This window comes from Panthera tigris, chromosome D1 (assembly GCF_018350195.1).
Source record: "Panthera tigris isolate Pti1 chromosome D1, P.tigris_Pti1_mat1.1, whole genome shotgun sequence".
NCBI classification, from domain to species: Eukaryota; Metazoa; Chordata; class Mammalia; order Carnivora; family Felidae; genus Panthera; species Panthera tigris.
Window position 1 is genome coordinate 112,122,045 of NC_056669.1, and position 15,240 is coordinate 112,137,284.

The 15,240-nt window shown below is 61.1% G+C and overlaps 1 protein-coding gene across 1 annotated transcript in view; it reads left to right on the forward strand.

Annotated features, from left to right (window-relative positions):
• NADSYN1 (NAD synthetase 1) overlaps positions 1 to 5,085 on the forward strand; it is a 39,310-nt gene extending 34,225 nt beyond the window's left edge. Inside the window, exons 19-21 of the mRNA XM_042958311.1 lie at positions 3,004 to 3,132; positions 3,596 to 3,772; positions 4,887 to 5,085. Of these exons, the coding sequence (XP_042814245.1) occupies positions 3,004 to 3,132; positions 3,596 to 3,772; positions 4,887 to 4,937 (357 nt within the window). The 3' untranslated portion in view covers positions 4,938 to 5,085. The remainder of the gene's footprint in view (positions 1 to 3,003; positions 3,133 to 3,595; positions 3,773 to 4,886) is intronic.
• Positions 5,086 to 15,240: the final 10,155 nt, after the last annotated feature.

A 15,240-nucleotide genomic window follows, 5' to 3' on the forward strand; every position in this document is an offset into this window, starting at 1 on the left:
GTCCCCGCTTCCTTGAGTCTCCCGGGTGCCTCTGCTGCTTCCTTTGTGCCACGGGGACCCCTCTCCCATCTCCAGGCTCCTGGCCGGGGAGCCCTGCGCCCGCTGCCGGTCCTTTGACGTTCGTTTCACTCGGGCTCCTTGAGGCCGACACCTGGGACGGGGCGTGAGAGGGGCAGGTCCCTTGCGGGTGGCGGGGGCGCCACCTCGAAAGAAGCACTCCGGACCCCTCTGTCCGGGCCGGCCCGCGAGCCGCCAGGGCTGGTCGGGGCCGCGCTCTTCCTCCTGTCGCTGCCGGCTCCTTCGCCACGAAGATCGACTTTGCCTCTTCTTCCAAGAGTTTGTGGTTTCAGCTCTCGTATTCAAGTCTGCGACCCGGCAGACTTCGCCGCGTGTGGTGCGGAGGGGACCCGGCTGCAGCCTCGTGCGTGCGGACGGACGGACGTCTCTCCCACCGACTGTCCGGTGCCCGTGGCGTGGAGAGGTGCTTCCGGGCTCCGTTGTGCCGTGAGCGCCCGTCCCTGTCCCGGTGCCACCCGGCGTTGCAGTGAGCTGTGACACGGGGAAGCGTGAGTCCTCCGACGGCGCTCCTCTTTTTCGGGGTGATTCTGGCTCTTCTGGGCCCTTTGAGTTTCTGTGTGAACTTGGAGTCATTTTCTGCCACGCCCGCAGCTTGGCTTCTGTGGCAGTTGTGTTGAATCCGTAGCTGCGTTTGGTGGCCGTTGGCTCCGTGACCACATTAGGCCTTCTGAGGCTCGAACGGGGGTGTCCTGTTTGCCCAGGGCGTCCGTGTCCGTCAGCGACATTTTGTTGTTCTCAGAGTGTAAGCGTAAGTGGGCCTGGGGGCCCAGTCGGTTCAGCGGCCGACTTCGGCTCAGGTCACGATCTCGCGGTTCGTGGGTTCGAGCCCCGCGTCGGGCTCTGTGCTGACGGCTCGGAGCCTGGAGCCTGCTTCGGATTCTGTGTCTCCCTCTCTCTCTGCCCCTCCCCCGCTCACGCTCTGTCTCTCTCAAAAACAAACATTAAAAAATTTATTTCCAGGTATTTTATTTTCCTCATTCTATCGTAAATGGAATTGTTTTCCTAATTTGATCATTGGGTGGCTCATTGCCAGTGTACGGGAATGACTTTCCGCACTGCCTTTCTGTCTCAGTCTCACTGGTCTCCCCTCCAGTCCGTACGTCCCCTCTGTCCGCGTGCTCGAGGCTTGGCGTGTGCCTCCTCCCGCGTGTTGTCAGAAGGCGGAAGGTTAGGTCACTGATTTGAGATCCTTCTCTCTCTCTCTCTCTCTTTCTTTCTTTCTTTTTTTAAAAATGTTTATTTTGAGAGAGAGAGCAGGGGAGGAGCAGAGAGGGGGGGAGAGAGAGAATCCCAGGCAGGCTCCGAGCTGTCAACACAGAGTCCGACCGGTGTGGGGCTCGATCCCACAAACCGTGAGATCATGACCTGAGCCGAGATCGAGTGGGACACTTAACCAACTGAGCCCCCAGGCGCCCCGAGATCGTTTTCCTTCTGAATGCAGGTGTTTACGACCATAAACTCCTCCCTCACTGCTGCCCTTCTGTGTTGTGTAAGTCCAGCCACATCGTTTTCTTTCATCCCCAAGTATTTCCTAGTTTTCCTCATGATTTCTTCTCTCGCCCCCTGTTTACTCCAGAGTGTGTGGTTTAATTCCCGCCTATTTGTGAGTTTCCAAAGTTTCTTTCTGTCACCGAATGTGCAATTCTCTTCCTTTCCGGTTGGAGAGCATACTTTGGGCGATTCAGTGTTTTAAAATTCATCGAGGCCAGTTTTCCGGCCTGGCGTTTGGTCTGTCCTGGAGAACGTTCCATGTGCCTCGAGGAGAACGTGTGCTCTGTGGTTGTTGGGCGGAATGTTCCGGAGATGTCTTTTAGGTCTAGTTGGTTTCCAGCGTTCAAGTTATCATCTCCCTGGTGGTTTCTTTGTCTAGTTTTGTACGTTATGGAAAGTGAGGAATTAAAGTCGCCAATGATCACGGTTGAATTTAAGGAATTAAAATGTCATTGCCGGCAAATATTCATGTCCCGCCAAAGAGAGCGCTAAAAGAAGTCCACGGCAAAGACCCGCTAAGCACTGGGACTTGGTGGTGAACCGGCGGGACGTGGCCATTTGTGTGAGTCCCTGGGACAGACAAGCGGGAAGTAACCATGATGGCCCCCGGTGGTCCCAGTGCTGCCGTCGACCCCGGTGACCCGATGGTGGCGGTGTCCCTCGGAAGGGGTCAGGACAGGCTTCCCCAAGGAGGTGACGTCGGAGCTGAGGCCCGAGGGAAGGCCAGGGTGGGCAGTGGGGAGCAGGAGGGAGGGCCTGGTCCTGGGTCCTGCAGGCCCCGGTCGGAGGGGAGGCTGTCCCGCTGTGCCACGAAATGCCAGCGTCAGGGGACCTGAGAAGTGCTGGCTTGTGTGAGCCTCGGTGTGGGGCTGGCTCTCGTGGGGCGCCCTGGGGCCTGGGGGGGGTCGGCCTCACCCCCCAGGGCCGCCGTAACCACATGCCGCGGGCGGACGGCTTACACAGAGGCACCACGTCGGTGTCGGCAGAGCCGTGCTCCCCCCGAGGCTCTGGGGGACGGTCCGGCCTCTCGGTCCCGCTTCCGGGGCTTCCCGGGTCGTGTCGCGTCGCCCCAGCCTCCGCCTTCATCCTCACACAGCTTCTCCTCCGCGAGCGTTGTTCCAACCCCATGTCCGGGGCCATCTCGCCTCGGCCTCCTTCGCTTAGCTGCATCCACACAGACCTATTTCCCCAAATACGCACCCAGTGTGCCCCCCCCCCGGGGCCTAGAACGCGCACAGGTCTCCAGCCGGGGCCGCTCTCCTGTCCCTCCCAGCCCCCAAAACCCGGTCTGGATCTTTTCTTCCGAAGGCCCGCTGTGTCGCTGGCGGTGAGGGGGAGCGAGCCCCCGCGTCCGCCCCTGGCCTTTGGGGCCACGTCCCTCCCCCCGGGCGTCCGGTGCCGCGGGCCCAGCGGTGCTCTCCCCTTCCTCCGCAGGAAGACATGGGCATGACGTACGCGGACCTGTCCGTCTACGGCAGACTCCGGAAGGTCGCCAAGACCGGGCCCTATGGCATGTTCTGCAAGCTCGTCAGCCTGTGGAAAGACGTGTGTTCCCCGCGGCAGGTACACCGTGGGCACGTCCCACGGAGCGAAGCCGGCAGGACGGTCCCCGCGCAGGGACCGTTTGGCGGGAGTGAGTCAGCGCAGCGTGGCCTCCAGGGGTAGCCCTCTGACAACCCCCAGTTGTCTCTTACCCTGAGCAGGGCCCGACGCCCCTGCCCGCTGTCCCGCCCAAGATCAGGCCCGTCGGGGCTCATGCGGTGGCTCCCACGGAACCGCCTGGAAGCCTCGTGCGGTGTATCTTCCCGGGCCCCTGCCGGGGTCTCCTGACCCCGCGTCCAGGGGCGCTAGAGTCGGGAGCCAACACGTTACAGCTCAGCCACCCGTGCTCATCCGCTGCCCCTGGGGGCGGGGGGGGGGGGTCCCCTGGAGCCATCAGCTTGCGCCTTGCGGCGTGACGCGGCTGAGGGCCCCGGGCCTTCGCAGCCTTGCGAGCTCGAGGGTCCGCGTGTTCCTTGCCTACCAGGTGGCTGACAAGGTGAGGTGGTTTTTCTGCAAGTACTCCACGAACAGGCACAAAATGACCACGCTCACACCCGCGTACCACGCGGAAAGCTACAGCCCCGACGACAACAGGTTCGACCTGCGGCCGTTTCTCTACAACACCAGTTGGCCCTGGCAGTTCCGGTGCATAGAGGCCCAGGTGCGTCGGGCGACGAAGGGGCTTCTCCGCGAGCCACAGCTGCGGGGGGGGGAACGCCGGCTCGCTGCCGCTTTACGTTCGCGGCCGCGCTTTTTGCGGCCCTGGCGTCCGCAAAGCGCAGGTACGTTTCGGGTCGGCGGGCGCTGTGCCTGGTGCTGCGTCCCTCGCGTGAGTAGCCGTGGGCACCTGGGGCCAGTCGCCGCCCCTCGCGGACGACTCAAGGGTCCACATGGTTTCACGCCTTCTGAAACCACTCTGCCCTTCCTTTCTGTTTCTGGTTAATTGATGGAGCGAGGAAGGATTAGTAAAAGCAAGCGTGGGCCCTTCCCGCCTTCTCCTCTCCAAGGCCAAGCACGGGAGCAGGGCCAAGGGCACTTCGGGCACAGGTAGTAACGGCCCGAGGGAGGGGCAGGCGGCCAGCAGGGAGCCCTCGGACGCACAGAACACGATGTGGTGATGATACGGTGTTGAGCCAGAGAACGCGGCGGGCTGGGAGGACACGCTGTGTACCGGGTGGCCGAGGCAGGCGCCCCTGCAGATGACGTATCTGGAGGGTGGACCCCGGGTCACACTGCACATCCAGGCCGCGGGCGAGGGGTCACCCCAGGGACAGCGGGCCTTGGGTACAGACATTTCTGCTTGTCGTGCCTGGGGTGGGTTCTGTGCCACTGGCATCTAGCGGGCAGAGTGCAGGGACGCTGCCGGCATCCTGCCCGGGACAGCCCAGCCCCAGACGAGGAATTGGGGGAGGCGGGGCTTGGCTCCCCCGGGGGCACTCAGTGGTGGGGTCCCCCAGATCAGGAATGGGGTTTGGAGGCCGTGCAGCCAAGTAACGGGCCAACGTAGACCCCGCCGAGGACGCATGTGGGCAGATGCAATTCTCCATGGTGTCCTCGTCCGGCAGGGACCCCCGCGATGCGCTGAGGCGCGTCCTGCCAGACTTGCCCAGTGCACGTGCTCTGCACCCTTCCCACGTCTTTGCACACCGTGGGGACTGCCTCGCAGCTGCTCGTCCAGTCCCGCGACGGCCCCCCTAGCTGGGTGTGAACCGGCGTGTTCCACAGCGTGGTTGTTAGCGTCCAGCCGTGGACGTGCGCGTGGCTTCTCCATCTAGGTGCTGCGGCTCGAGAGCAGAGGCTGTCAGGACCTGGATGGCGTGGACTGACGCCCCCCCCCCCCCCCGAGGCTTCCACCTCGCCGGTGACGGTGCGCCCAGAGCGGTGTGCCAGCGTCTCCCTCCACGCCTCGAGGGGGCGGGATCTTGCTCTGGTTCCTTAAAAAAGACTCAAATAAAGAGCGTGTGATTTCTGGGACCTGAGTCCGTTACCTTGTGGGGTGAGGGTCCTGTCCTGGGCCCCCCTCAGTTCCACAGCCTCCTTGGTGCAGAGCAAAGCCCGGCTGGGAGGGGCCCCACACCACCCGGGAGGGGGCAGAGGCAGCTTGGGGTCTGTGCTGGTCTGCCCCTGCCCAAAGCCTTACCCGGGAAAAGAAACTCGTTAGCAAGGAAAGGAATTTTTTGGTTAACGTGCAGAGCAGCGCAGGGCTTGGGGCGGCTTCAGGTCTGGCTGGATCCAGGGTGTGCACGTGTCCTTAGAACTTGGTTCTCTCCTCCCCGCTGCCCCGCTCGGCTCCTCTCTGCCTCCGCGGGCTTCCTTCATGCCGCACATCAGGGTGCTTTGGCCCCAGCCTCACAAGCTCCCGTGTTTGAATCCAGCAGGAAATTTGCTCGGTTGGGTCAGGTGCCCATCCCTGAACCAGTTAGTTAAAGCACCAGGGTCCCCCCCACCAGAGGACCGGAGGTGTTACAGAAGCAGGAAGAATGAATGGAGACTCCCAAACAGCACACGCCCCTCCCGTACCTCCCCCTCCTGGGCTCCGATGGCTGCGTCCTCACCTCCTTCTAAGGGGACCTTTCCTGGGCTGCTGCCACGGGCTCTGGGCCCACGAAGCCTGTGGGTGGGCCTTCCCCTCACCTTCCCACAGTGACAGCGAGGCCGCTAAATATTAGTCAGGCTGCACTGAAGGTGTGGGCCCCAGCAGAGGGGGTGACACATTTCTCCCCTTTCCCAAGGCCGCCACCGTGAGACGGTGTCCATGCCTGGAATCCAGGACCCCTGCAGACCGAGGAGCAAAACAGCCACTCCTCCCCACCCCCCAGAGGCCCTTTATCTCGTGACGTAAGCCAACATACAGACGACCTTTCACACAGCGAGGCAAAGCCGTTTACTGCTCGTGATCTGATCGGTATTCCCCAGAAGCCTTGGCCTTGGAGACCCAAACCCCGCTCTGAATGTCTGAGTCCCCTTAAATCCATATGTTGAAGTCCTAGCCCCCAAGGCGATGGCGTTAGCAGGCGGGGCCTCCGGCAGGTGATCGGCTCGTGAGCGGAGAGCCCCTCGCGCCAACCAGCACCCTGGCCCCAGAACCGGGAGAGATTGGCGCCTGGTGATAACGAGACACCATTAAGGTGACTCTCCTAAAGCAGAGAGGCAGTTTCGTCTCCGGGGAGAGCTCGGTCCTCCCCCGACCTGGGAGGATCCAGAAACAAACACCCGCCGGTAACGCTGTTCTTGGCACCGACGTGGCCTCCGTGCACCGGTGGGTGTCGCCCTCGCCCGGGGCTAGTTTCCGGCACACCTGGTGAGCGGGCGCTTTTGGCCCGTGGGGGTGGGGACAGATGGGACCCAGGAGATGTGAGCGTGGGGTCAGCAGCTGAGGCAGGGACCCTCACGTCACAGCATCACCCTCTTGAGAGGACGGCTACCAAGGGTGACACCCTTAGTTTGGGCCTTGTCACCCCACAGGTGTCGCGGGCGGGACTGGCACCTTGCTGACTCCCTGGGGAGGGGACGGCACACCATGGAACATCCTCGGGCCCAGTCACAGTGTCCTTGCAGTTACGGGGTGCCGTCCCCCAGTTACAGGGTCATGTCCCCCCAGAGGTAGGGTCGTGTCCCCCCAGTTATAGGGTAGTGACACCCCCCCCCCCAGTTATAGGCTGGTCACCAGAGCTCAGCTAATGAGAAGCTGGCGGTCCCTCTCGGCAGCCAAAAGCCCGTGTCTGAGGGATGCTGGCTTTCTTCAGCCCCATCACAGACCAGACCCAGCCTGCTTCCTAGAGAAGATGAGACCTCACCTCAGACAGGGCCCACCCAGGATCTCAGGAGACTCCTCATGTCCCGGGGACGCTCCTAAGAACCACGAGCCCCTAGAGCCTTTCTTGCCGCCAGAAGGTCCTGAAGCCTTGGCCAAACGTGTCCCTCGACAACAAAAGGGATGTAAGGGACCTCATGAAGACACAAGTCTCCCGGCACCAAGGGTTTATTGAAGCAGCCAAGCCCAGGACCGGCCTTGTGTGGCCCATCCAGGCAGAACTCGGTCCACTAAGATTCGTTTTAGTGGAATTCTAAAGACCAAAGTAGAGTTTGGGAAGACATTGCATCCAGCAGGGTGAATCCCTCAGAAATCTGGGAAGAAAAAGTGTCATGAGGCCCTAGAACATGCCAGAAAAATGGACGAAGGACAAGGGCACGCCATTTGCAAAGGACCGACCCGCGCCCAGAAGAATTTTAGCGGCGTTACTTGTGCAAAGCTGAAAACTTCCAGTATTGTCGCGGTCAGGCAAAGCCTGGAAGCAGCGACTGTCTGCCGTGGCCAGGCGTGACTCCATCAGTCCCCTCGACACACTTCGGAAGGTCAAGTTGGCAGCGGGCTGCAAAGGGCCCGAAGATGTGCCTTTTCACGCGGGGAGTCTGCTCTGGCAGTCTGTCCTCGGTTTTCCTATAAAGGGGAGGCTGTCGCAGGACTCGGCCTGCCGGGGCTTGACCCGGGGGCTCTCCTTCCTGCTGCCGGGGAGGCGTGACTCCCACCAGGGCATCGCCACCCATCAGCGGCCGCCCTCTCTGTTGGGCGGGGCCGGCGCCTCTCCCGGGCTCTGTCTCTTCCCCTGGGGTCCTCCAGAGACCCCCGCGAGGGGCGCCTTCGGCGGCCGCCCCCGAAGGCCAACGATGAAGAAGTAAACGGCAGGGTTCGCAGTGCTGTTGACGCAAGACAGGAGGACGCTGACGTCATTGAGAGCCTGGCTTTCCACTTTCCACATCAGGAACCTGATGACGCTGAGGGGCACGCCGCACAGAAAGAAGACCAGGGCGGTCAGCAGGACAACCAGGTAGAGCCTTCTGGGCAGGTGAAGGCGGGCGCTGTCGCAGACTTGGCGGAGTAGCAGCAGGCTGGATGTGCCCATGGTGACAAAGAGGACGACGACCCACACGTCCGTGATAGCCACAAGCGCAGGGCAGAGGCGAGTGGTCGAGCTGGACAGCTGGCCGCAGGCGTGGCCTCTCAGAATGTTCATCAGAAAGGTCAGAAGCCAGAGGAGGGCGCTCACGCCGGCCGACAGGTGCCTGGGGCAGTGGCACCGGTACCAAATGGGGAAGAGGACGGACAGACATCGCTGGAGGCTGACGGCGGTCATGACACCCAGGCCGGTGAAGTAGGACGAGAACCTGAGGACCATAAGGATGCCTGGAACGTGAAAGCAGCGGTGGAGGAAGGGCTTCAGGATTTGGCGTGCGCAGAACACGATCTGCAAGCACAGATGCATGAGATCCGCCACGGCGAGACTGAGGTTGTAGACAGAGAAGGCGTTTCTCCTGACGGACGCGCGGATGAGCCAGATCACGGCCCCGTTTCCCACCAGCCCGCAGAGGGCCACGACCACCGTGATGGACCGGAGGAGCACCTGGCCAGTCATCCCCGCCCCCGGAGACATCCCTGTGGTGTCATTGCTGGAACGGTTGACGGCCTCGCAGTAGTGGTCCATGCTGGGGAGGCCGGAGCTCAGGAGGGTCCTGCCGTGCTCCCCTGACCGGCGGGCTCTGGGCGCTCCTGGGCGGGCAAAGACGGAAATGCAGAGTCTCAGGCACGTGAGGAAGTGCCCTGCTCCCCCACCCAGGCCTTCCGTCCCCTTGTCTCTGCTTCCCCTTCCCTCTATCCCCCCCACCAACACACACAGCCCCAGCCACAAATGTCCAGCTGTCCCCGGCTCCCCCTAGACCCGGACGGGACAAGCTCTCGGCTTCACCCCCATGGGCTCGGCCCCTTGAGCATCAGCGTGCGCCCCTCTTTGACTTCTGCCTCCGGGAAACCGATTTGCTGGATGTCCCCTCCGGGTCAGGCTCCAAGCAGAATGCAGGGGCAGGGGCAGGGGCAGAGGGAGTTGGGGGAACCTGGAATCTGCCCTCAAGGCACCTCGGGTAACAACCATTCACGGGACAGTGTGATAAGGGCCCGAGCACTCACTGGGGAGCAAGAAGGGGCGACCACTTGAGGACACTGTAGTGGTTTTCAAGAAGGGAGGGGGTGCGTGAGGCAGAGAAACCACTGGAGGAAGGGCCAGAGGCCCGGGGGCAGAGCGCTCGGCATGGCCGGTTGGTGCCCAGCAGTTGGGGGTTTGAGGGAGAGGACGTGGGCGGGGCCGCTTCGGTCCAGGCGGCCAGCTGGGTGAGCGCCCGGGCGGCCCGCACACACCGTCGTCGGCAGTGGGAGCCGTGCCCGAGCCCCTAGGGGGTCTCACGCACCGCCTCTGCCTCAGGGCCCCAGAAAGGCAGACAGCCACCCAAAAACGCTCTGCGGGCCCCAAAGGCGATGAGTTTTAGTGTCCCCGGAGCTGTGGGGGACAGAAAACGGCTCCCCCCAGAGATACCCGCGTCCCGATCCCCAGAGCCTGGGACTAGGTTAGGTTGGCAACAGAGAAGGAAGGTGGCTGATCCAGTGGCCTTCAAGTAGGGCGGCGGTCCTGGGCCATCCAGGCGGGCCCCCAGGGCAGCCACGGGGTCCTTCTAGGACGGAGGCAGAAGAGGAGCGTCAGAGAGGGTGGCACCGTGGAAGCCGGGGTCAGGAGGCCGTGTTGCGGGCTCTGCAGACGGTGGCAGGGACCGTGAGACCGGGGACGCCAGTGGCCTCCGGAAACCGAGAGACGTCAGGGAGCAGATGGCCCCCTGGAGCCTCCCGAAGGAATGTGGGCCTCGCGGGGGCAAAGCCCGTGAGACCCGCCGAGGACCTGGGGCCTCCGGAACCGCCGCGTGGCACGTGTGTGCTGTTCGAGGCGGCTGCACGCGGCGGGAACTCACCGCGGGGCAGTCGGGACGCCCGCGGTGACCCATCGGCCGCTGGGGGGGGCGCAGGCTCATGCCTCCCAGCGCCGGGTTCCTCAGCTGCCCCTCCCTCGATTTCCCAGCCTTGCCTTGGTCCTTGCTCAGGCTTCTTCGGCCCCTCTCCTCTCTCCTTCCCCCAAATGCTGCTGTCTTCCCTGCCGCTTTCCTCGAAAAGTGCCTTTTCTCTTTGAGATGCCTTTTCCCCCCAGCTGAACGGCTGCCCTTGTAGCAGAAAGCAGCCACGGGCAAGCACATCGTGTGTGTGCTCTGAGAATGCCTCACTTCCGTGCACTGAAAGTTGAATTGCACGTGATTTTCACGGCCACGAGATACTGTTTTTTGAAAAAAATGTTCCCGGCCATTTCGGGGTGCCTGGGTGGCTCAGTCGGTCGGGCGTCCAGCTCTCGATCACGGATCAGGTTATGCGTGACCTCAGAGCCCGTGGGATCGAGCCCTGCGTCAGGCTTCGCGCTGAGCACGGAGCCTGCTTGAGATTCTCTGTCCCCCTCCGCCCCTCCCCCACTCGTGCTCTCTCCCCCCTCCTCAAAATAAATGAACATGAAAAAAAAAAGAAAAAAGGAAACGAGAATTTCCCAACCGTTTAAAGACGTAAGACCCATTGTTGCCTCACAGACTGTACAAAGACAGATAAGTGGCAGGATTTGACCCACAGGCAATAGGTTTCCAACGTCAGTGGTGATAAAGATCATGATGTCATCTCCTCGCAGGGTTTTTGTGAGGCAGAAACCGCCGAATTCTTGTAAGACACTTAGAGCAGTGGCTGGCACATAGTAGGTCCTCTGTGAGCGAGAGCTCTTACTGTGACCGCTGTCAGGATCCTCGACTCCCACCTGTCCCTCTCTGTCCGACATCCAGGGCACCCAGCGTTTCTCAGCTCTGTCCCCTTGGCGCCTCCAGTCCACCTCCGCGTGGTCACTCATGCTGTGGTCACACTGCGTGTGGTAAGACTGCACTTCCCGGGCCCGTCGTGCTTGGGTAAAGCCTGGGTGGCTCGGTCGGTTGAGCATCCTCCTCCTGATTTCGGCTCAGGTCATGATGCCGGGGTCATGGGACCGAGCCCTGTGTCAGGCTCTGCACTGAGTGTGGAGCCTGCTTGGGATTCCCTCTCTCTCTCTCTCTCTCTCTCTCTCTCTCTCTGTCTCTCTCTCTCAAATTAAAAAAATGAAAAGAATCCTCAGTGGAAGGTCCCTTCTGAATGGATGACTTAGTTCCCGTCTTGGGACCTTCCAGAGCTCCCCCACCATCCCCCATGGCGACCAGCAATACAGTGGCTGTTCCATCCGCCCGGGGCGCTAAGTAACCGTGTCTTGTAACAGGCGTGGCATGTGAGGAGAAAACAGAGAAGGAAAATGAAGCAGATAAAAAAACGTTTTAAGACCCTGAGATTTGGGGATTGTTTGTTACCAGGACATAAGCTGGCATGCGCCGACGGATACGATTTCCTTCCTCCCACTCCCAGCTCCCTGTCCTGCGTTCACACTCTTGGCCGTCTCTAGCGGCGCCCCGCCCCCGCGGATGTCTCCCCCCATCAGCACCCTAGTCCTGCCCTTCCCCTCGTCACACCCTCAGAGGAGGCCTCAGGATAACGACGGCCCCCCGCCCCGCTCGCAGCCTGCAGGCCTAGCTGCCTCTTTCTGTGCTGACCCTCCCGTCACACTCTCCACGCTCCGGCCGCCCTGGCTTACCTACAGTGCACGTCTGTCCCATATTCCCTGCCGTCTCCGTGACTTTGCATGATGCGCGACCTGTGCCTCCCTGCAGCCCTGCGGGATCTATGGCCACATCATCCAGGCTCAGCCTGGGAGCCGTCTCCTCCAGGGAGCTTGCCTTAATGCCTCCCTGCTGGCCCTATCTTAGGCTCGTGTTCCCAGAACACTTTCTTTCATCATTGGACCGAGTCTGTAAAGACTCCTCAGTTCAGGCGTTTTAAGACTGAAAAGCAGGCTTTGAGGGAAGGAAGTGAGGAGAAGCTCACGAATTCGTTCTTAGTTATGTTGTTTGGGCTGTTGGTAGCCTGTCCAGGCGGCCGTTGGGCACGTAGGTTGGAATTTTGGAAGAGCCGTGGTCCGGAGGTGTGAGTTTGGCCAATATCGTGGTGTAGTGTTGGCCGAAGTCTCTGAGGAGGGTGACCTCCCAGAGTGGAAGGGACCGACCGGGCTGGGGAAGAACGCCACTGGGTGTGGAGGCCGAAAAAGGACCAACGGAAGCCCAGTGGAGAGGAAGAAACGGGAGAGGGTGACATCCCAGGATCCGAGGGCAGAGCCCGGACCCAGAGGGGATCCCCGGTGCGGCCACAACGTGAACCTGTGACACAAATTAATGGCGGGGCGCCTGGGGGCTCAGTCGGTTAAATGTCGGCTTCGGCTCAGGTCACGATCTCAGGGTTTGTGAGTTCGAGCCCCGCGTCGGGCTCTGTGCTGACGGCTCGGAGCCTGGAGCCTGCTTTGGGTTCCGTGTCTCCCTCTCTCTGCCCCTCCCCTGCTCGCTTGCTCGCTCTCTCTCTCTCAAAAGCAAACATTAAAAAAATTTTAAATTAAATCATAAAAAATAAATTAATGGCATGAAGAATTTAGCATAGTTTAGGTTGTCTTTGATTCTAGATGTATAATGTGCTGGAAACAACATTCTAATCAAGCAGAGGACATATCACTACACGTCGATGTCATCAAAGAAAACTTTTACTTTGCTCACCAAAACGTCCCGGGGTGCTGTCTCTGAGGGGACCCGCTCCCGAAGGCTGGTCGGCGGGCCTGGTGGCTGGAGGACGGTCAGGCCTCCGCCTTCACCGTGACATGCTCGTCCTGGGTCCTAGGCCTCCCGTCTAAGGAGCCGTGTGACCGTCGGCCTCCGTAGCTGTCCAGCTGCAGTCCCCACGTGCCGTGGAGTAGTCCTGCCACAGCGATGGCACACGTCACTCCATCAAGTGACCGGGTGAGAATGCTGGGGGAGGGGCGGGTGGACAGGGTGGGACACGTATCGGTGAAAACTGGGGGAAAGCCCACCGGAGAACCGGCCAGAGGGTGCAGGGCCGGGGCACCGGTGCTCCCCGCTGAGATGTCGGACGCAAGCCCGGACGCAGGGAGGCATGCTGGGCTCGAGGACCGAGCGATGGCTGAGCAGGGAGGAAATTGCAGGCAGAGGCAGGGGACACCGTAGGAAGCACAGGGGCTCCTTGGCTCCACTGCGGCCCGGGCTCAACCTTCGGGGGGACACACAGCGACAAGGGGGACGCGCCAGAGGGCTCTTACCTTGACGCGGGTGCAGGAGCCGGCGGGAGGGGGCGGGCCGGCCTCGGTGTTATCAAGGTGCTGCAGGCCCTGTGTCTTCCTGTGGGGTGGCCACGGCCAATCAGGTGCAGGCACCATCTCGGGAGGTATCTCGGTATCTGTTCTGTGTCCCGGCATTTCCTCCCGTGCGGCCTCGCCCCCGCCCTCACCGTCACCTTCCCTGCATTCTCGGAGCCGCTGTCCCCCTCCGATGCCTTCTCTCCTACAAGCCTCCGCGACACGTTTCCAGGGCGCCCATCGTCTCGGGCGACCTTGGAGACTTCACAGTAGCGCGCGTGTGTTGGAGGCGAAGCCGTCCCTGAGGGCCCCTCGCAGTGAGCTTGGTGAGACGGCCCTGCAGGGCCACCTCGCCGCGTGTGGGGTCTAACCCCCGGTTCGCCCCCAGGCATCCCCGGGCAGGCCCCAGCCTCCCATCCGCGCTGGCCCCCCGCCCGGACGCCCCGCACACGAGCACCGCATGCTGCATCGGCGGCGTGGGCCCGCGGGGCGCAGAGGGGCCTCCTCCCCGCCGTCCAAAGTCTCCAGCCGCGTCAGGGGCGCTGAGACCACACATTCTTCCTGGGAACCACGTCTGTTTGTGCCGCGGGCGGGCGGTCCTCGGAGAGGGCCAGAGAGTGGCGAGGACAGAGGATAGTCCCCCCGGCTCTCGGGGGAGAAGGAGAGGCAGGCGCACCCCTGAGCCCCTGGGACAGATGCGCCCTGACATCACTCCGCCGTGCTCCCCAGATGCCCGCGGGAAGGGCTTTCCCGCTGCTCAGTTCTCCTTTCCCAGGAGGAAAATGTGGCCTCACACGGGTGTATGCGGCAGAAACGGGAAAGGGGAATTTGAAAGCCCTTGTAGACGCCCTTCTGCAAAATTGGAGCCACTGTTTCTCAAAATTACGCCACGTGCTATGAAATTGTGGCTGCTTAAAGGTTATTTACGACGTGGAAGCCGACGCCGTATCTGTGAACTCCTCATACTCTGTTAGGTGAAAATGCATTGATGTAAATGGCGCTGTGATTGGATCTTTCATTCGTGTGTGGTTTTGTGACCTCATCCGTGAATTATTTGGCAAGTTCGGGCTCACGGAGTTCTGCAGGTCTTTCAAATACTGACCCGTCTCACGATAAACTCTGTCAGCGTCTGTCTCTACGTCACGTTTGTTAACGTCACCGCGAATCTCCTCAGAAAACCCTCTCTTACGTAGGCGGCAGGCTTATATGGTTTTCAGAATCGTAACTGTCTCCTCGAAAGCCCACACGGGACCACTGGTGATAAAACCGCTAGATGTTTTCCTTGAAATGACGAGGTCACTTTGCTCCCCTGAGAAAATTCCCTCCAGCTCTCCGACCCTGAAGAGTCCAGAAAAGACGGTGATCCATCAAATACACAGGGCCGGAGTTGTTGGGTCGTCGGCCCCAGCAACTGCACTGAGCTCGCGCCCGGGAAAACCACCGCACGTGGACATACGGTGGGATGTGTACGTGTGTGCACATGTGCCCGGTTCGACCACGGCCAACACAGGAAGTCACGTCCTCCTGATTTCACGACGTGAAGACTTCTCACCACTCCCATCAGGGATCCAGGACGTTCCTGAGCGAAGCCGGCTCCTTCGACAATCGCTGCACGGCTGTGACAGTGACACAGAGCACGTCACCAGAGCGTGTCCCCTGGCCGTTTTACCTACCACCGCGTCTGTGTCCGTCGGGGCAAAGGTCAGCAGAGCTGCTCCGGGAGAAACCCCGAGGCTTGAGGCGAGTATTCGACATTTTAAATATTTTAGCACCGGGGACACCTGGGTGGCTCAGTCGGTTAGGCGTCTGGCTTCGGCTCAGGTCATGATCTCACGGTTCATGAGTTCAAGCCCCACGTCGGGCTCTGTGCTGACAACTCAGAGCCTGGATCCTGCTTCAGATTCTGTGTCTCCTTCTCTCTCTGCCCCTCCCCCGCTCATGCTCTGTGTCTGTCTCTCAATAATAAATAAACTTTAAAAAAAAAATAAAAATAAAAAAAATAAGTATT